The following is a 21,311-nucleotide window of genomic DNA, read 5'->3' on the forward strand; positions in this document are numbered from 1 at the left end:
AAAGCTTACCAAAGATGAGCAAAGAAGATTGATGAATCACATATAACACTACTCTTGTCACAAATTATTACAACATTTAACTAGGCACAAGTAGAAAAAAAAAATTAAAAATAAATATTGTAATAAAAGAAAAATTTCGAAGAATCATCTCCCAATTCTCCTCCTCGTTTCCGATCCACCAAACATTTTTCTTCCGTTCGCCTCTTCCTCGTTCTTCTCATCGCTCAACATATAAATAAATATTTTCATTTTCCCTCTCTTTTCTTTTTTGAAATAAAAATTAATTTTTAATTATTGTAGGTGCAATTGTTCAAAGGAACAAGCTCATTCATTTTCTTGGGGTCCAAAACAACCGAGCATTGGACTCCATTTTGGAATTTGGGCTTTACCAACCGGCCCATTATATAAGCTCTGGCCCGAACCGTTAAAGTCAAATTCAAAGCAACCGGTTTAACCGGTTTCCCACCTTGGCTGCTCAAGTCAGCACCGCCGCCGTACAGTGGGATGTTGTCTCCTATTAACACCACCGTCACGGTTTTCTGGCTCTTTCTTGATGTATAAAACTTTTCCACCTGCAAAAATAAATATTGCAAATAATTAATTCATTACTCAATCAATCCACAAATGAACAATTTTGATTTACAGTAGAACATCAATAGATTAATAACATCGTTTCAATTATACTTTTTTTCGGTCCAAACTCGGTTAAAAATGCTAAATTATTAGTTCGATAATTTAATATTTTGTTAAATTAATGGAATTTTACTGATTCGGACGGAATTAATTTATAAAAGGTTTAACTGCACATTTTAAAATTAGAGTCTCAATCTAGTATTTTGATTTGCTATCGATTAAGTGGTGTATATTGCACTACGAGGTGCAATATTATCTGAAGTATGAGTTACTCTATCCGTTTTAGGTCTCTTGAAATATAATTTTATTTTTCTTATATTAAGTGTCGCTTTAGAATTTCGGTGTAGGACAAATTATTTTTCTTCCTCCAACTTTATCCTAATATTAATGACAAATTAATGAAGTAATAAAGACAAAATGAAAAGCCATAAGAAGGTAATTTTGTCAAATAAGATTTTTCCAACCGAAAATCAAGTCTATAAAGTTTTTCTAAATGGCCGACAATACTACACTGTTTTCTACTCTTAAAATAACAACACTATGGATAAAATGTCACCCTAAGTTAAAGTTAAATTACGAAAAAACCTCTTATGCTTGGATAATTACAATTACTTCGTATACATCAGCATCTAGAGTGTCAAATTTACCAACTGAATTAGGGGTGTTTTCATAAGAAAATACATAGTTAAAGGAAAAGTTGTAATTACTCAAATAATAAAGTTTTTTTCGTAATTTTTTCTAACCTCAGAGGGGTTAGTCGTAATTTACCCAAGGAAAAATTGCAAAATTATGTATGGGAAAAAAAACATAATTGAAGAAATGAGGATGAAATTATGAATTGGTATGCTTACTGAACCGGTGGCTAGTGTGAGGTCGGTGAAAGAAAGATCGAACGGTGAAGATGTGACGTGGACTCCAAAAAATGTACCCTTATTTCGGAAAGACATCTTGACCGTTGAATTCATAGTCACCATCACTGTAGCTACTCCAGATGAATCTGTGCCTGCTTGTATCACAAATCTGTCGAATAATATACTCTGCACAATATATTATATTTTATTATATATATATATATATATATATATAAGACAAATTGTTGAAATATATGGCACAAAAATAAATAAATATTAATAATAATAAATTATTTATGTAATTATTATTTATTATTACCTATGACTTTTGTTTAACAGCTATCGATCTTGGTAAACGCTAATTAAAAATTGCCAACATCTATTTATTATTTATTTAATTGTTCATTGTTTACGAACTAGTAGTACAATAGTTTATTAATTGTGAAATTAATAAGTCAAACATGTGAAATTACCATTTACCCCTACAGTCACTAAATAATAGAGTATGTCGCTATGTGATTAGTTGACTTGATTAATATAACAAAACAAGATCTTCAAATATATAAATTAATTAAATAATAATAAAAATTGGTTAATGTTAATTAAGCAAAATAAGTCTCCACTAATTATTAATTACCACAGATTAATCTGAATGAAAAAATATGCAGACACATTAAGAAACTTTTGAATTGATCAAGCAATGAATCCATCAATTAGAACAGATTCACACAAAATTGCATATATGTATCATGTATGTATACATATATGCGTAAATTATGAAAATCTCCCTAAACTTAGATTAAATTACAAAAACCGCCTCCACCTATAGGTAATTACCAAAGACCCCATGAGGTTTGTTTTTTGTCTTACACTAACCCTTTATACTGTGACTTTTCACGGATATCTTTTATTCCAGTGAATAGTATAATAGACTCTGTACACATTTTCCGGTAAAAAACTCAATCAACAGTCGTCAATCAAAGGGGTATTTTGGTTATTACAAATATGTGGGGTGTTTTCATTATTTAGCCTAAGTTCAGGGTATTTTTCGTAATTTACCCTAATATATGTATATGTATATATGTATGTATGAGTACCTTCATGGTGACGACAGGCTTCTGATTTTTACTGGCGCCCCACAGGATCAGAGCAAAGAAAGAGAACAGCACGAAGAAGCCGACGACAAACGCCGGAAAGTAGCACCGCCGCGGGAAGCCGCGGCGGGCGCCGCCGTCGTCGAGGAGGCCCTCCTCCTCTATGGCGTCGAACTCCTTCCACTGCTTCTCCGCCTTCCTGTTGTTGTGGTGGTGGTGGTGGTGGCGCCGGGATCCGTTGCTCGATTTCTGCGAACCGGGTTTCAGCGAACCGGAGTACCGAGTCGAGGACGAGTCGCGCGAGTGGCGGCCCGGTGAGCCCATGGGGCTGAGTACCGGCGTCGAGTGGAACGAGTTCGTCGTCTTCTCGCCGTCGTGAGAGTCCCTCGACGGACTCTGCACGTAGTACACCGCCCGGTTCGGCGACGACGGCGCCAGGCTCGTCACCTCCGAATCGGTCTTCGAGTGATGCGTCGCCATTTTTATTTTTTTCAATTTGTCTGCTTCGAATTTCGATTTCGAAAAATTGAATGCAGAATCAGATTGATATATATATATCTATCTATATATATATATATGTGTGTGTGTGTGTGTATGTATTTATGTGTGTATAGAAAGAAAGAGAAGTTTTAGAGAGAGAGAGAGAGAGAGAAAGAGAGGAAGTTTTAGAGAGAGAAAGTAGTGGTAACAGATCTCAGCAATGGAGGATTTGATTCTTTGCTGGAGGAGTGTAGAAAGTCCAAGGAAACACAGCACGTTCATATTTCTGTTTCTTTTATTTCTTTATTTATTATTTATTTATTTAATTTATTAATTTAATAGTATTAATTTGTATATTTGTGGGTATTTTTGTGAAGGTTGCGTGTGATGGGAATTAAATTAGGAGCAGAGAGACAGTTTTCTAAGTAGTGCCAGATTGCCAGTTGGTACTGTAATTAATTATTAATTAAATTTGTCTCCTCTATTACTCGTTTTTTATTGGACTGTTTTGGACTAAACATTGTCTTAATTGGAACAAATTGTGAAATTTATGAATTAATTCAGCCCACGGTAAATTACAACCGTCCCCTGATTTAAGATCTATTTATGAAAAATTCTTCATTTTCTCATAATTGCATCAACCCCTGTAATTTGTAGATTTCTTACATTAACACACATTTTAAAGGATGGATATAAGAAATTTTCAAGCGATACAGGGTTTGATGTAATTTTTCAAAATTTAGGGGTTTCTTTGTAAATAAAGCTTATCTATGGAGGTGATTGTAATTTATCCTATTTGTTATAATATTACGCACGAAAGTAACACAACTTTTTGTCAAAGGCATGAATGTCTAATGATGGAAAATTGATTGTTTTTGTGTGGAAGTCCAATTGATTTTTTCTTAATGGTAAAAATCCAATAGGTGTTCTAACTTACTTGACTAGGCTTGTTTGGCTTATTTATTTTAAAACTGATAAGCTCTTCTATACCATAAGCTATTTTTAGAGTGGATAAGTTGTTAGTTTTATTTTTATAATTACTAATTTTTAAAGTGTTTCGAGAATGATCTTGTAAACTATTTTTTCTCATTATAAAATCTTAAATAAAAAGATCGGATAAAAGATATTTTTTGCTCATTATAAGATTTTACATAAAATGGTCGGGTAAATGTACTTTAAAAAAAAATCTTATTCGCTCACTACTAGCTAAATTGTTTTTAGAATTTTTACGAAACACTTTGAAAGAGCTTATACGCTTTTAAACATCTTATAAGCTCTTTTTAACAGCTTCTAAGGTTAGTCAAAAATCATCTCAATCGCATAAAACTGAAGTTTTGGTAGTAGGGGTGACAACTTCAATTTGTCCGTCCGGGTAGCTTTTAATTAAACTAGTATTTTGTCTCGTGCGTTGCATGGGCGGATTTTGAAAAAAAATATAAAATAAGCAAAATTAGAAATTAGTAAACATATATGAAATGTACAATAGCAAAACAATGGAACACCGAAAATGTAAAAATTTCACTAATTGCAATCATAATCTATATATCTATTTTACAATAAAACTTAATACGCATACGTAGCTATAAAAAGGGAGAGAGAAGTTAGTGTTGGTAGGGAAGAAAAAAAAAAAGAAAATAATTAAAAAGAAAAAACAAACGTATAAAAAAAATTCAAATTTGATCGTGTTTAGTGGAGAATGGAAAAAAAACTAGAAAAAGAAAAATAAAATAATTTAAAAAACGTGTCCTATAAAAAAAGAGAGAAAATTTAGTGTTGGAAGAAAAAAAAAGAAGAAAAAAAAGAAAAAAAAATATTTAATAATAAAAATATTTAAAAAAAAAATTGACCGTGTTTAATGGGGAAGGGGAAAAAAGGAAGAAGAAAGAAAGAAAAAGAAAATAATTAAAAAAAAACCCGAAACGTGTTCTATAAAAAACTACTTTTAGGGTTTTGGGCAAACCTTTCTTTTATATATAAAGATTACTAAAGTTCCAACTTTCTTCAATTTTGGGGAAAAAAAAATCAAACAATATAACTTCTTGTACCAACTTATCACCACATCTATGCAGGCATGGAACAAAAATATAATTTCTTGAAGTAATTTGTACAGGTTTTCTTATCATGATTGATATCCATTACCCGTTGGTTTAAACACGGCGGAAGCAAGTACAACAAGTTTTACCGGAAACAATTACATGAGTAACTCGCGAATGTAACACAATAATAATTAATTGGATTAACAGAAATTGAATAACTCCAAAGATTAACTGAAAGAAGTATTTACAATTGTGGGAGCTTAGTCTCGGTATCATAACGCATCATAGATAAATTAATATCATTGGACCATCGATTTTAAACGATCGATGTTTTTTTGATCTAATGCTGCATTAAAACACGAACTAATTGTTAGTCGAGAACTTCTACTTAAGTCAAAACTTGTGCAATGAACAAAATAGAAAAGTAATCTCAAAAATGGGATAATAATAATAATAATAATTATAGTATTTAGAAATGATGAAATAACATGATTGCATCGTCTAAATCCATCAAGCAAGATTCCAAAATCCTCGTGACATTGGCCCAACGAACATATTTAGTATTCGATTCCCCAACGAGCTTGTCTTTAGGCAATTTAATAACCTGAGGAATAACAAGATGAAAAGGTTTATTTAAAAAAAAAAACTCAAAATCATAATCGAAAATTCTATCACTGAAATTTGATTTTCTACACTTTCTTAAAATTACCTCTTTCGCTTGATCTTTCTCATGTGCGATTCTGAGTTTCAAATTTAGAGCGGCGTGGTACATTTCATTTAAAACTTGTTTCTGAAGCTGCTCTTTGTTTATTGTCCATAGCCGAAAGTCCGACTGTTTTGCTGTACTCGTCTTCACATGCTGCAATAAATTTTTTTTTTTTAATCCGAGTTCTTTCGCTTAATGAGAATGAGTTCCTAACCAATACTTCGATATGTGCTTAAAAGCCCAAACGAATATAGATGTTCGGGTTCTATTTACCTCCATTTGCAAGAAGTCATCTTTCCAAAGCTTGTACAGAATCGCGATTGTAGCTTTCTTTTCAACGAATGTACTGTCTGAAATCTGTACGAGAATAAATAAATTGAAGTCTCCGATCCCAAATGTGCACACACACATACTTAAAGATAAAGTTAATCGAAATATACTCATAACATACACAAAGGTGTATCAGGGACTCTGCAAATAACAAAACTTAAATAGATGAACTTCTTTTCTCCCCAAAAAACAAAAAAAAAAGGCCCTTCCGTAAATATTTCACTTCTAAGCCAAAATTTCTTATTACAAGTCGTTATCGGCACCAGATGATAACTGTTCAAAGTTATATGTTTAGGCTCTATGAAATTAAAAGTATACCGGAATATTCGAACAGAAATAAGTGGCTATTATTTATATTTAAATAATTTAATACAAAATATAACATGTACGGCAACAAATATATCATTACAGTGTTTCGATTACCTTTTCAGTTTCCATAAGACGACCAGCTTTGGAAAGTAACCTGTATATCCTGTAGGCCTCCGGCCCATATCTTCTCATTACCAAAGACTCCACCTAGATTCAAATACCATAAGATGCTGCATGCATAAACTTCTTAACCGGGGGGGCGGGGGGAATTGAGAATTAAAGAAAATTTACTAACTTCTTCATTTTGAGATAATTCAATGATTTCCTTTATATCTGTAGACGGGGAAAGGTGAAAAAAGGTGCGGATTAGACACTCGATGCATACAACAAATTTTCGGATTTTGGATTAATAAATAACATTTGACCATTGAATTGAAATATTAGAATGAAGAGAATTTGTACCGATGCAGTAACTTTCATCCATTCCTGTGGAGAGTGTTTCACAACCAAGCTGGTCGAGCAAAGATCTGACACGTTCAAAGTCCATGCCAAGACCACCCTCTTTTTTTATCACCTCATCGTATATAGCATTTATGGAAAGATATTCTGCAAAAAAAAATACATCGTAAGTCACACGAGTGATGAAAAGTGCCATGAAAGTTGATTGTTAGGAAGAACAAAAAGGATTTTAAATTCGACATTGACAAACGGACCTCCAAGAGTAATATTTTTGCTTATCTTCAGTTATTTGGCTATTGAATATCTATATTGTACTTAATTTATCATTACCAGGCATCCTTAACTTTTCTCATAAACTACATAATCAATGTACCACGCCCTTCAATTCAGAGAACTTATATACAGTGAATGGAGATGTATAAAATGTGACCTCAAATTGAATTTAGGTATTAAAAAAAGAGTCAATACCAGATTTTTCAGCTTTCAGTCCACTCTCTGATTGTTTACTTAACTCCAACATTGCACTCAGCACAATGGCAGCTTCTTCGTTAATCTTCGATTTGACATGTGCGATACAAGCCTATAACAGGTCCCAAGAAAAAGAAACATCAAATACAGTATATCAATAAATAATCAAATACGATACATTCAAACGAGGTTGACCAAAGGAATTACTCAAATACTTATCACAACAAACCTTATGCCGCAGGCGGCGCAAAAATTCTTCCACGTTGACACGCCAAAGAACTTCCTTCTTTTTATCAGCATCCAATTCGCCTTCATCTTGCTTCCGCTATTTAATCCAAAACAATAAAATATCAACAAACTCATATATAATATTAAAGGAGACTTCATAAAACAACCATCCGAACCTTCTGCCCGCTTCTCACGCTAGTAGTAGTTTCATTACCCTTCTCTTCAGAGTGATCGTCCATTTCGAGAAAGAATCTCATCGACTCCATTGGAGCAGCTGCTGCCAAAACACGTTGATCTAGTGGTGGTTCTTCTACCTGTTAGTTGGGGGGAATAGAAAGATAATGACACAAACAAGAAGTTCAAAAGAGCGCATTAAAGTTATAGAGAATACAAATATGTGAAGCTACCTCATAAAGGTCCAGTACTGCTCAAAGATCCTATTGGCTATTACCATAAATATAGGAGAAATCGAAACAGAGCAACCTCTCAAAAGTCCTATATTACTGCTCGACCAACAGATTTATAAGTGAAGGATTTACCCAATACACGAGTTGCCTAATACTATGTTGCTTAGCGAAAAAAACTAGCAGGGCACGATCACATTACTGTTAAATATGTGGTGAATGAAAAAAAACTGTATAAAATACATGAAAATGAGGTAAATTCTTTGAGTATTCTGTTCCTTTTTCTTCTCTAAGCTCCCAATATAAAAGATTTGCATAACTGATTTTCAGTTCTCAGTACTTCATCTCGAAACAAATAGATTCTAAGTGTTAAAAGCATCAACAATTGGGGAAAAAAGAAGTGGCAAAATTTACATACTAGTATATAAATGTACAATAAGAAGGTAAAAACTACCTGTGTCTTTTTCTTCTTTCCCTTTTCATCAACAACAGGTGGTTCTAGATGTGGGTCAGGAGCTGGACAGTGTTCAACAAATCGGGCATTCACAAGTTTAGTGAAGCTTTCTCGCCCAACATTTTCAGAACTACCTGCACGAGAAAAAAAACACAGTAGAAAATACTGGATTTAGAGTTGTCAGATTCATAGCAAGGTACTAATATCCCTCAACGGGGCAAGTAGGATGTTATGGCAACTATCACAATGTGGTCTAAAATAATTCTTCAAATAAGACAATGTCCAACTTCATCCTTAAACTTAATTTAATTAGAAAAAAAAAAATCTTTAACAAACAACAAATAATTTTATCTACCGTTACAAATTGTTTAAACATGCCTGGCTAGTTGTATCAAGATTTCAGATCTGAATTTGGAGTTTTTTAATAGAGGTCTCAAATGTAAATTTTGTGAAAATTAAAAAGAATGTGTATACAAGTTTTAATTCAGCTTCTGATATCCTTAGGCAGTAATCACTAACAGCCATCTTCACTAGAAGTGTGCATAGCAATCATTAATATTCACAATAATGTTTAAGTAATCCTTACGAAACTGTAATACTGCATTATCTTGAAGAAATGTGGTGCAGGTTTACACAAGCTAAAGCATAATTAAATTTCAAGTAAAATAGACAGCAAATCATTAATAATACCTTCTATATCTGCATAACCAGCAATCATATCATTAACCGAAAGCCTGCCGTGTTGAACTAACCCCTGAAATATTACTAGACACTAAACAAAAACGAACCAATTAATTGATCAGGAAATCAACTTCATCATCAAATATCTAAGTGCATGAAATTTTAAAGAGGAGAAAGGAAAAAAACTCCTCACATCTTTGCCAAGTTCCTCTGATACAATTTCGTAAAATTTAGGAGCCCTCAACTTGTGTATTACGTTATCAAATAGAGCCATGTATTGGGTTACCATCCTTGGTGGCTCGCCGAAAACAGCTACAGAATCCGAATAAATATTACCGTAAAAACACTAACAAATTGTAAGGTCTGTTTGGTTTGGATAAACTTTCTGATGAACAATTTTCCAATAATCATCGTCAAAAAATCTTTTTTTTTTTCATAATACAATTTAGAAGGATAAATAAATCAATGTCTTGCAAAGAACAAAATATAGCAAAACAGCATACCTAGACTAGAAGAAGTAATAAGATGACTCCAATTAAAATAAAATTAATCAAGTTTATGCATAATGAATTACCGTCTTGCTGGATGGTGAATGCTTGGACGCAGTTTTGGTGTATTAAAACGCGTAAGCAATTGATGGCATTTTCTCGATTGAGATCCGTGAATCGGATTATTTGAGCTAGGGATTGTGTTCCTCTCCGGATTAAACACTCGCATACTTTCTGCAATTTCAAATCAATTTGGGGATGAGAGAGAAAAAAAACGACAGTTAAAATACAGAACGAGAGAGAGAGAGAGTAATGAAACTGGTGGCCGGAGAAGCGGCGTAAAGGATGAATTTACCGAGCATAGGTCACCGTAGAAGGCCGAAATTATATGGACTGCGAGTTGAATTCCGTATGGCGACGCCATCACTGTGTGTGTGTGTGTGTGTGTGTTTTTTTAATTATTCTACTGTTATCAAGTACTATGGTTCTAGGGTTTACTCCCCTCGGAGAATAGATACCGGCGAGGGGGCTGGCGGAGAAACGATTCACGGTTAAGTTTCGCGGTGGCCGTGTTTGAGAGAAAAAGAAGGGAGTGTGGGAGAGGGGAGAATGGCGGGGTGGGGAAAATTCTTGGGGTTAGGGTTTTATATTTAGTGTGTGTAAAACTAAATTCTTTATCAAAAAAAATTGTAATTTGTATTTTCGAAATTACTATTAACTTTTTAATTAATAACCAAAATATAGTAAAAACAAAATAAACACTAGACTCGCATACCGAATTTTTATGTGACAACTAGGCTTCGTTTGTTTACCTATATCGGATTAGACCAAATTAGACTGAATTGAATTAATTTCCTAGTGATTAACTAGTTAATAATATGTTCTTTAGATTATATGTTTTGTAAATTTGTCAGATTCTATTATTATATGTGAATTATCTATAAAGCCTTTTATCCAATAAAATTAAGTTATTGTTTTAAGGATAATTGTAATTTTATGTTTTAGTCATTCCTACAAAATTGATCGCATGGAGAGGAATATTACTAATTTCATAATGTAGTAATATTTAATGGCAGCGACTATTTGCAAGACGAAATTTACTTAGTGCAAGACCAATTTAATTTTTTTTATTAAATTCAGTATAAAAAGACTATAATAACCTTAATAAAATACAAACAAAAAAAAATTATTTTATTAATTTTCTTTTGCAAGACCAATTTAAAAAAAAATTAATAAAACAAAAAGAAAAAGGAAATTGAATTGACAAAATCAAAACGAGGAGGGAAGATTGAAGAAAACAAAAATAATCAATTGCAGCAAAAAACCGTTCGTCGCCCCATCGCCCGCCGCCCCGTCGTCGTCGCCCCGTCGTCGTCGCCGTCGTCGTTGAAGTCCACCGCCGTCGCCCGTCGCCGTTGAACTCCGTTGTTGTCCCAACCCCGCCGCAACAATCTCACGAAAAACAAGTAAAAATTACTTTTTGAATTAACTTTTTTTTGAGAAATAAATGTGATAAACATGATTTTATTGTTAGAATAATGAATTCAAGTCGTTTTAGAACATAGTTGATGATTCTAGGGTTCGATTGTAGCACTATTGTTGAAGGAGTTGCGGTTTTACAAAAATCGACATGTACTTGTCGTTTTTTTGGAAAATTATCGACACACAATTGTAACAGTGATAATTCGACACACTAGCGTCGAAATATCCGCTTAATATCGACACCAGAATGTCGATAATTTCAATATAATTCGACAGTTAATGAGTGTCGAATTATTTTGACATTTTCGACACTGCAGTGTCGATATAAAGCTGATATTTCGACCTGTACATGTCGATTTTTTTGTACGTGAAATGAGGTGCGAAAAACGAGAAAAACGATCACAAAGTACAATATTTCTTACCTCTTTGTGTTCTTCGACCTTAGAATCCTCCATATTTATGTCTTGTGTATCCATAATGTCCTTCTTTTCAAGTTTTAGTAAGATTTGAGGGTTTTATGTGATAAGGGTTTTGGAGAATATGGAAGATTTTTTTGTGGAAAAAAATGTGTAAAATGAGGGTGAAGAAGAAGATGTTGGTGTTTTGTTGGGTGAGTGAGTTCCCTCTCTTTTTTCTTTTTTTTTTTATTCTTTTTTTTTGTATTTTTTTTTTGGTCTTGCAATAGCAATTAACTTAATTTAAATTAATAATATCTAAATTATTATTGGGGTTATATTTGTAATTTCCAGTCTTGATCTTAGTAAATTTATTTATATTTTGGTCTTGCATGAAGTAAGGTCTTGCACTTAGTAATTTTCGTCTTGCAAATATCTGCAGCCATATTTAATTGCTGACTTCAACTGTAGTAGCGTGATTGAGTAATGTTGACTCTTACTAACGAAACATCTTATTAACTTCTACTATTTACTCAATCTAACATAATGGTAGCAATCAAACTATTAATATAAATATTTTAAAAAAAAATAAAGAACTATCATAAAGAATAAATTATACATAATTAAATAAAATATAATCCCATACGAACATTTTCACTCCAAATTACATGAACTTATTTATTTATAATTGACTTTATAATATTTGATGTTACAGAGAAATATATTTCTGGCGGCAAATTTAGTGAAATATGGAACATCAAAAAGAAATAAAACTTTTTTTCTTTTGTTCATTGTTGCATTTACAGCAAGCCAAGATACACACAAATCCTGCATCTATCTCTCTCTATATATATGGACAAGAAAGCCAAAACAAAAAATAAAAATAAAAATAAAAATAAGAACTCCATTTCACATACTAGGCAAAAACAGGAACATCATATATAATTGAATCATCGACCAATTCTAGGATCAAAACATTATCGTAAAAAGTCAAATAACAACTTACGAAGACAATGTCTTACCGCTCTTACCCTTCTTCCTCCGCCAAAACAACTTCTTGAAGAAACTCCCGCCTCGATTTCTCTTACAAGGGACAACAATGTCCATAGAAGCAGCAGCAGCAGCTCCCGTTTTACTTTTGTTAGTGAACTTTTCGTCATTTGCATTTTGAATATCTTTCTCGGTTTCGGGAGAAGCATGAAATAGCTGATTGTTATTATTATCATCTGCTAGCATTTTATCCAGTAGGGAAGAAGATCGATGGCTAATTTTTTTCTGAGGAGTTGAAGCGGTGGTAATAACGGAGTCAGCATCAGGGGTATTTATGACTTTCTCGAAGAGAGCTGCGTCGCTAGGTGAAGCCAATGCCTTCAATTGCTTCCCGAGATTCAGGATCGTTTCTTGGCACTCGGCCAGTTTTTCTGAAGCTACTGTTATCTCCCAATCCTATATAAGAAATATCGATTTCATAAGATGTGTTTTTAGTGCACAATTTAGTTATACATGTATACATATATATATATATATATATATATATATATATATATTAGTAAGATGAATATCTCAATTTTTGTCTTGATTTCAATGTGAAGCATGAGACATAGAATCGAAGAGTCCCATTTACACGGAATTCAGTTTACTAATTTAGTAATAATGACAACCTAAAAAATCTTTTTAGTACGAAACTGAATGATTTTCGTTTTTCCTGCCATTTTTGCTTATATCTTGTTGAGTAAGTTTGTCGGAGATTACGCCGTTCTGAATGAAACTTGAACGATGCAAACTTACATTTTGGAGTTGCTTTTCCCACTGGCTTCCGTTATCGAGAACTTCCTCGCTGGTCATACAGAAATCACAAAGTTAGAAAATTGAAAGATTCGAAATGCAAAGAAATTAAAAAAGAAATCGAAAATGTACCTTTTGAGCTGCTTATTTAAGTCGTAGCAAGTTTCTTCCAGTCTTTCACAAGAGTTATCTTTATTTTCCAGATCATGTTCTAAATACAAAACATTATCGTAAGATTTTCCCTGTTCATGATTAGAGTCCATAAACTGATTCTCGAGCTCTCCTTTCGTCGTTTTTTCCTTTTCGACACGGTTTCCATTTTTGCCCTCGAATTGCTTCACGGTTTCCATCTCTGAGTTAAGATCCTCAATTATATCTCGTTGGCTTGTATTATTCTCTACAGAGTTATCAGCCGATCCACTATCTACCTCACTCTCACTTCCCGATTCATCCCAATCCAAACGGTTCCTTATTGCATCTTTCATGCACGAAACATCCTGCATGGAGAAGCAGTGATTCACAACCCATTCCAAATTGGAAGCTACTTCGACAACAAACTGTTCAAAATCACCCTTTCCATTCAACAAATCATTGCAAGTTCGAACGAATCTTTGCAAGGTGGCAGAAAGCTCGTCACTTTTCCATTGGAAAACTCGAACCACATAGCCCGTTGGGTTTTTCTCTGAATTCTTAGTCGATAAAAGCTTATCAATATCACTGTCTTGAGATGGTATATTTATTCCTTCGACAAGCTCAATAACTTTACGTATTGCTGAGCTGGAATTCGACGAGAATTTCTGTCCACTCTTCTCCGGAATTGGGATATTATTATCTGCAGAAAGAGAAACTACTGCTAACTTTTCCATCTCAGCAAAGTCATACATAAGACTCATGTCTGAAGCTCCCATGTTTCTGTGAGAAGCCAAAGACTCGGAGCAGCTGGCTTTATCTTCGCTGCCCACATCAGACGAAGCAGATAGCAAAGAGTGCTCTTGCAAGAAATGTAAGTATTTACACGGTTCGACACTCGTTTCCAATTTCGCTCTTTGGGCAGAATCGGCCATTCGGCGAGTATATTCTCTTTCTTCATTCCGAATGTGAAGCTCCTTCTCAAGAACACGAAGCTCGTATTTCAGAGAAGCGTTTTCCTTTTCGGTGGATTCTACTCTCGACATAAGAGCACTAAAATCAGCCTCGATTTGAGTTCTGTACTTGCTTAAATCCTCAATCACCTTCTCCTTTCCTGATAGAGCTTTACTTAACTGAGTATTCTCAGCATCTAATTTCGCGAGCCTCTTACCCGAGTCTGCTAACTTTTCATTTAACGCAATTGTTATTTTCTCAAACTCATCCGATCTTTTCACCATTGCACTATGAACTCGCTTATCCTGCTCTTTCTGTACGAAACGCAACTGCAGCATACATTCCTTCAACGCGGCATCCAAGTGGCCTATTCTTTCGTCGGAAGTAGCTTTCTGTTGTAAAACCTTATCGAGTTCTTGTTTCAAAGATATTGCCTCAATCTCCGCCTTCTCCCAACCTATATATGCAAATACAAAAATCGAGATTTACTCAATGCAATATATAAAAAAGAAGTCAATGCAACAACGTCGAACAGTATATCACCTGCAATAGCTTCCTCTGCAATTTTCACCTGCTTTTTCGCAATATTATCCTTTGCATTACACTCGGAAAGGGCAGACGAAAGCTTTTCATTCGATATTCGAAGATTTGTTTCTAGATCTGTTTTCTCAATCAGAAGCTTCTGTACCTGAAGTAAAAAAAAAAAAAAAAAACGTCACACAACACTAAAGCAAAATCATATCACAAGACATACAACAAGCAATTAATAACCAGACCTCATTTAATTCTTCCTCTTCTTCGTCTTCATCTTCTTCGTGTTTGCTCAAAGAATTGCTTGCTTTATCAGCAACTAAGGTCTTCTCGGTAGATCTTTTCTTCCAAAGCCACGATTTCTGATCCATTGCGTGTTTTCCCGTAGCTTCCAGCTCAAATCGATTTAAAAATCGCCAGAAAATCTGTTCAACATCACAATCGATTTTTCAGCAGTGGTGGTATAACATGTACACAATTTCACCCTAGAAAAACTTAGCCACTGATCTACACCATCTACAATGTATGGGAGCAAAATGAAGGCCCATACAATAGCATCACGCAAAATCCTCATGAAAAAATTAATAGCAGCCGCTAAAAAAAAACAGACACACACACAGAAATAGATACAGATTCTGATTCATCTACACATTTACTGCACAACAAACAACACAAGTATCAAAGCTAGAGCTCACGAGAAGCCATGAAAAATCGAACTGTGTAAGGCCAAACAAAATAAAACTAGGCATTGTGTGAACCGGAATCTGATAAATAAATTACGAACAAGCTGCAAAATCGTAATTAGGCATTTTATTGAGCAAATATTGTAACAATATTGAAAAATACAGTTGGATTTACCTCATACCGGATTACTGGAGAAGAAAATGCAGAGTAGAGCTGCGACTGAGAGAAACGGTGAAGAGATGCTTCAAATACACAGTGGAGATGGTTGTTGTATTATATTATATGTTTATATATGTAACTCTCTCTCTCTCTCTCTGTGCGCGGGATGAGAGAGAAAGAGGAAGTGTGGACTGTTGGTGGATCTGAATGTTGGGCGGGTGCGGGTCGGGTCACTGTCAATTGCTATCTGTAGTTCCATGATTCATGTGTCGTTGATTTCTAATTTCCCGACTTTAAAAAAAAAAGGTTTTTAAGCCAGCCAACCGTATGCGGAGAAAAAGGGGAAAACAATTTAATTTTCTAGGTTCCTTTATTATTTTTCCTTTTTTGGGAAAATGATGTTGCAACATAACTTTTATTTCCACTTTTATTTAAATAATAATGTCATCTAGACTCTATACGGAATTTTATATTATTTACGTCTCTCGTTTGGTTGATAAGATTAGTTATAATTAATTAAGATTAGTTATAATTAATTGAACTTTGAACCTTTTACGGGGTCGTATGAGTTATTTATTTTGTTGATATCGAATTTGAAATAATTCAACGCATAGATATGTTTAAGACGCTCGAAACTAGTATTTAAAGTACATAGAATCTTAATATATGTCATTAATTTATATAAATATAACAAATTTATATTATAGAGTTGTAACATAAAAACTATTGACATCAACTATATCATCACTAATGAGTAAGTACAAAATATTTTAGACACTTAAAAATTACAATTTATTTTGACTATATATATATATATATATATATATATATATATATATATATATATATATATATATATATATTGGCCCATCAGTTACTTCACATAATTTTCTCTCTTCATATAAAATAAATTAATTTGAGAAATATAAATTTTTATTCATTTATAATATTTCGGTCTGGTATAACAATACCTTAGTAGTAGTAATATTGGTACTATCATCCTACCAAAATATTTCAGTACGGATACGGTGTAATTTTTTTGGTAGCCAATTACTATAGTTCATTAGGACAATCGATTGGTGGGGTAATTTGGTAAAAAAATTCACAACCAACCAAACAAGAGATGATTAATGATATGAAAAATTCGGTTCATTAGTTTAATAATAGACGTACGTCACTTCACTTTATAACTTCTACATTATCTTCAACTTCGATTGTAGAAAATTTGGTTCATTAGTTTAAAACTAAGTATCGTTTTTTATCGTTGCGTATGTATTAAGAAAATTAATGAACGTGCGTGGATTTCAAGGGAAAATGTATAGTATGATCAAAATACTCGTGCCATTAATTTTATTTTCATTAATAGCAATACATGCAAATTTTAAGAAACAGTAATTAATAAAATTCTAAAGTGAGAGATGATATAAAATAAAATAAAATAAAAATTCACTAAAACGATAGTTAATTTGGAGCATATGAAGTGTTAGGATTGATCTAATTACCGTATAATTAAATGACACGTGTTCGAATCCAATTGGCTACTGATAACTATTTTAAAATAAATTATTATATTGTCAGCCAATCAGAATCTTCTAAAAAAAAGTGGTAAAATAATGGCAGAAACAAAGGACCCAGAAAAGACAGCAGCAGTTGTTAATTCACATCTGTTTTATAAAGTTAGGCCCTCTCTCATCCACTTTAAATACACTCTACTTTAATATGGGCTCCATAGTGATTAAGCCCAAATATCAGAATTAGCCCAGATTTAATTTAATTAATTTTTAAGTAGTTATAAGCTAATATTGATATAATTGAATTTTAATCTTAATTATTGGCAAAAAAGATTTTTTTTGGTTATTCCATATTATTAAAAAAAAAAAGTTACATGAAAAAATGTAATTCCATTCTATTTATTTGGTTTACTGTCTCGGTTTAAATAATAATACTCAAAATTATATAATTTGTTTTTATGAAGATTAATTTGTATAATATTAATTATTTATTTCATATATTTTTATTTTTTTTGAAATTTACTAATATCATCCTCATATGATTTTCCAAATATAGTAATATTTTATGATATTAAATATCTACATGAGTAATTTAAATTATATATATATATAACTTAAAATCTAAATATTAAGAACAAATCGTAATTAAACCGTCATAATTTTCATAATTCATCATATTTAGTTGGTTTTAATTCCATTGTTTTTATTTAATTATAATTTGCACCATGTTTCGAGTTTTTTTTTCTGCTCTTCATATACGCCGGGATGGGAAAGGTGCAGCTCATGCTTTAGCTCAACTGTCTTTTAAAGATCCGACTATTTCCAAATCTTTGCCACTGGATATTCAAAACATTGTAATAGTTGAATCAATTATCTGAAATGAAATTTTCCTTTTCTCCAAAAAAAAATGTCTTTCTGAATATTTAAATTTATATATTTTATGATAAATATTTGATAATTAAAATAAATGGAATAAATAATAAATTAACATAAAATATAATATGTAAAAACAAATATGAAAATGATTAGATATAAAAACAAATAACTTATTATTTTCAAACAATTTCTAAACATTTGTTTAAGTTATCACAACTTTTAAAATAAGTCATGATTATTATAATAATTTAAATATATTTTTCGTATTCGAATTATTCACTTAGAGCCAAAACGCTACTAAAATTTCCACCCCACTTCCAATAATCCAGTTTTCTTGATCTCCACATCGACTTTATCCCGATTCTTATCCCGCCGTGATCGCGTAGGATTAACCTTGACAACGTTGGATCCGGATCTGAGACTATTTGTCCAGTTAAACTTGACGGTACGAGCAACGGGAGGGGCTTTCTTCCCTCGAACATTTCGTGCATGTCTTGGGTTACTAGGGATAATATTTATAGGGACGAAATTGCCCCTCCCGAATTCGTCTTCTTTCTTGATTTCTTTAATCTGAATAATGTTTTCACCTTCCATTTTGATGGTTATGTTAACCTCGGACATAATTTTTTCCCTTGTAATAAAGTTGCCTTGTTCGTTTGGCTTATCACATGATGAATATTGCTTCAATCTTTTTTCTTTCTGGTGTTGGTAAAATTTGTGTAGTTTGAGGGCAAAATGGTAAATTCCCTCCTTGATTTCTTCTTCCAAGTTCTTCTCAATTTCCATTTCTAGCTCTTCCCGGATCTTCACTTCCTCAATGGACATTTTTTTTGTTATGATTATTATTGTATTAATATATTATATATTGCTAACTCTTTAGTCCTTGAAAAAAAACCAAAAAAATTAATAAGTTTCTCTAGTAATAAATAGTACATAAATATATACAATGGCGAATCCAAGATTTTTGCCGAAGGCGTTCAAAATTGTGTATAATAAAAAAAATAAAAAAATTATCACTTTATAAAAATGGTGGATGAAAAATTTACGGTGATTCAGGAGCAATGCTCTGGATGTTTTTTTTAATAACATACACATAAAAAATTTCATTTGCAAATTTTAGGAGTGATAAATAAATGTATTTGAAAGGGGGGAAATCCAATCATAAACATATTACATGCAACAACATGCTCTTTACCACTTAAACTGCAAGCCTTTTTATTAACATATGTATAAAAATACAATTTTGTTCTTAAAAAAACGTGCGCAACTGCACACCCTATACCTTAGCCAAATCCGCCACATAATATATATGACACTCAATATATATTATGTACTCTTGGTGTCAAAATATTTGAGATTTTGAATTACTGAAACCTAATTAGGAAAATCAATAAATACTTATGGATTGCAACAAAAAACATAGAAAGTGATTGTAGTGTTCATCACCAATTATGTCTCTAGTAAATATCGTTTAACTAGTTAAGAGTGATAAATCGTAGAATCGAGAAAAATACAACTAATGCATTATTGAAATTCTGAACATAATATGGAACAATAAAATTTCTATAAAACGAATACTTACAAATTCCGAAGGTTCTAAAATTTGCAAAAGAACATTGGTTCACAAAAAGTACGCCGTCAATCGAGCTTTACGAGTCGAATCGAATGCATATAAAAAAAACCCTACGAAATTTGATAATACAAAAGAACCATTTTTAATATACTCCACTATTTTCAAATCTTATACAACTTGTAACATGATTTTATATCAAGTATAGATTGATAATGACACGTGGCATTTTCAACCATTCACTTGTAATGAGTACTTGACATAAAAACATGTCGAGTTTAAGGATGTATAAACCTTTTAATGTCATTTTCTGTTATATTTGATTCCGATTTACCCGCCAAATATCTCTGCAAGAAAGTGAGAATTTAGTGCATACTTATATTTAAATTTTTTTTTTCAATTTTAAATTTATTTATTTTCATCAAATTGAGAATATGGTTTGGTTTTAAACAAGGGTGCTTTACTTTGAAGGGATATATCAAAAAAAATCTTTTGGGGTTGTCTTTAAGCACAATCGAAATGTGCAAGTAAAAATCTTCACATGTTTGATGTTAATGTTTGGAGATAGAGAAGCATACCAAGAAACTAGAGTGAATGAAGGAATTCGCATAAAAATATTCAAATTGTTTTCTTGGTATTCGAATTATTTACTTGGAGCCAAAACGCTACTAATATTTCCACCCCACTTTCAATAATCCAGTTTTCTTGATCTCCACATCGACTTTATCCCGATTATTATCCCGCCGTGATCGCAGAGGATTAACCTTGACAACGTTGGATCCGGATCTGAGACTATGATCTGTCCAATTAAACTTGACGGTACGACGAACGGGAGGGGTTGTCTTCCCTCGAACATTTCGTGCATGTCTTGGATTACTAGGGATAATATTTATAGGGCCGAAATTGCCCCTCCCGGATTGGTCTTCTTTCTTGATTTCTTTAATCTGAATAATATTTCCACCTTCCATTTTGAGTTATGTTAACCTAAGACATAATTTTTCCCCTTGTAATAAAGTTGCCTTGTTCGTTTGGCTGATCACATGATGAATATTGCTTTAATCTTTTTTCTTTCTGGTGTTGGTAAAATTTGTGTAGTTTGAGGGCAAAATGGTAAATTCGCTCCTTGATTTCTTCCTCCAAGTTCTCAATTTCCATCTTTACTCTAGCTCTTTGCGGATCTTCACTTCCTCAATAGACATTTTCTTTTTTGTTATGATTATTTTTGTATTTAATATCTTATATATTACGAGAAAACCCCTTATTTTTATTACTATATATTAAATGCAAGAACATGCTCTTTACCACCTTTTTTTTTTCGAAAGATGCAGTAGAATTACTCAAGACAAAAATTACAAGAATAAAAAAGAGGGTGCCCACCATCACAAAAACAACTAATATGGATATAATTAGGAGCTACAACTCCACCCCAAGAAAGATGATGAGCCCACTTAGCAAGATTATGAGAAGCAAAATTAGCATTACGATTTACAAACTTAATAAACTACAAGCCTTTCTTGTTAGCATTAGTATAAAAATACAATTTTGTTTTTAATCAAGGGTGTGCAGTTGCACACCCTATACCATAGTCAGATCCGCCACTGAATATATATTAAG

General features: G+C 32.6%; 4 protein-coding genes across 5 annotated transcripts; all 4 read right to left on the reverse strand.

Annotated features, from left to right (window-relative positions):
* Positions 1-15: 15 nt before the first annotated feature.
* Positions 16-3,378, reverse strand: LOC105955897 (uncharacterized). The gene is made up of 3 exons (XM_012979701.2): positions 2,582-3,378; positions 1,485-1,670; positions 16-572 (listed from the first exon to the last, which is right to left on the reverse strand). The coding sequence occupies exons 1-3, from the start codon at positions 3,056-3,058 to the stop codon at positions 288-290; spliced, it is 948 nt and encodes a 315-aa protein (XP_012835155.1). The 5' UTR covers positions 3,059-3,378; the 3' UTR covers positions 16-287.
* Positions 3,379-5,285: 1,907 nt separating this feature from the next.
* Positions 5,286-10,288, reverse strand: LOC105955896 (uncharacterized). The gene is made up of 14 exons (XM_012979699.2): positions 9,977-10,288; positions 9,708-9,855; positions 9,327-9,445; positions 9,143-9,224; positions 8,453-8,586; positions 7,771-7,908; positions 7,596-7,691; positions 7,367-7,478; positions 6,902-7,045; positions 6,735-6,772; positions 6,554-6,646; positions 6,074-6,157; positions 5,804-5,953; positions 5,286-5,698 (listed from the first exon to the last, which is right to left on the reverse strand). Exons 1-14 carry the CDS (start codon positions 10,043-10,045, stop codon positions 5,564-5,566), a joined length of 1,542 nt encoding a protein of 513 aa, XP_012835153.1. The 5' UTR covers positions 10,046-10,288; the 3' UTR covers positions 5,286-5,563.
* Positions 10,289-12,382: 2,094 nt separating this feature from the next.
* LOC105955895 (filament-like plant protein 7) lies at positions 12,383-16,035 on the reverse strand. 2 transcript variants are annotated; one of them, XM_012979698.2, is made up of 6 exons: positions 15,756-16,035; positions 15,143-15,322; positions 14,910-15,054; positions 13,416-14,823; positions 13,287-13,335; positions 12,383-12,944 (listed from the first exon to the last, which is right to left on the reverse strand). In XM_012979698.2, exons 2-6 carry the CDS (start codon positions 15,266-15,268, stop codon positions 12,501-12,503), a joined length of 2,172 nt encoding a protein of 723 aa, XP_012835152.1. In that variant the 5' UTR covers positions 15,269-15,322; positions 15,756-16,035; the 3' UTR covers positions 12,383-12,500. The 2 variants fall into 2 exon arrangements, with proteins under 2 accessions (XP_012835152.1, XP_088681333.1); XM_088825207.1 differs by having other exon boundaries at positions 15,763-15,967.
* A 2,241-nt stretch (positions 16,036-18,276) lies between these two features.
* LOC105955894 (uncharacterized) lies at positions 18,277-19,872 on the reverse strand. The gene is made up of 2 exons (XM_012979696.2): positions 19,710-19,872; positions 18,277-19,009 (listed from the first exon to the last, which is right to left on the reverse strand). Exon 2 carries the CDS (start codon positions 18,950-18,952, stop codon positions 18,425-18,427), a length of 528 nt encoding a protein of 175 aa, XP_012835150.1. The 5' UTR covers positions 18,953-19,009; positions 19,710-19,872; the 3' UTR covers positions 18,277-18,424.
* Positions 19,873-21,311: the final 1,439 nt, after the last annotated feature.

This window comes from Erythranthe guttata, chromosome 11 (genome assembly GCF_056151865.1).
Source record: "Erythranthe guttata isolate IM_541 chromosome 11, IM_541, whole genome shotgun sequence".
NCBI classification, from domain to species: domain Eukaryota; kingdom Viridiplantae; phylum Streptophyta; class Magnoliopsida; order Lamiales; family Phrymaceae; genus Erythranthe; species Erythranthe guttata.

Bases quoted from the DNA above. Each gene is read 5' to 3' on its own strand.
- LOC105955897 (XM_012979701.2), bottom strand. From the start codon at position 3,058: ATGGCGACGCATCACTCGAAGACCGATTCGGAGGTGACGAGCCTGGCG. The intron at 1,671-2,581 runs GTACTCATACAT...TATATTGTGCAG, and splicing joins AGCCTGTCGTCACCATGAAG to AGTATATTATTCGACAGATT. The intron at 573-1,484 runs GTAAGCATACCA...TTATTTTTGCAG, and splicing joins TCACACTAGCCACCGGTTCA to GTGGAAAAGTTTTATACATC.
- LOC105955896 (XM_012979699.2), bottom strand. From the start codon at position 10,045: ATGGCGTCGCCATACGGAATTCAACTCGCAGTCCATATAATTTCGGCC. The intron at 6,647-6,734 runs GTTAGTAAATTT...ATTTGAATCTAG, and splicing joins AATTATCTCAAAATGAAGAA to GTGGAGTCTTTGGTAATGAG. The intron at 5,954-6,073 runs GTAAATAGAACC...AATTTATTGCAG, and splicing joins ATGACTTCTTGCAAATGGAG to CATGTGAAGACGAGTACAGC.
- LOC105955895 (XM_012979698.2), bottom strand. From the start codon at position 15,268: ATGGATCAGAAATCGTGGCTTTGGAAGAAAAGATCTACCGAGAAGACC. The intron at 15,055-15,142 runs GTCTGGTTATTA...TTTTTACTTCAG, and splicing joins AAGAGGAAGAATTAAATGAG to GTACAGAAGCTTCTGATTGA. The intron at 13,336-13,415 runs GTACATTTTCGA...CTGTATGACCAG, and splicing joins TTAAATAAGCAGCTCAAAAG to CGAGGAAGTTCTCGATAACG.
- LOC105955894 (XM_012979696.2), bottom strand. From the start codon at position 18,952: ATGTCCATTGAGGAAGTGAAGATCCGGGAAGAGCTAGAAATGGAAATT.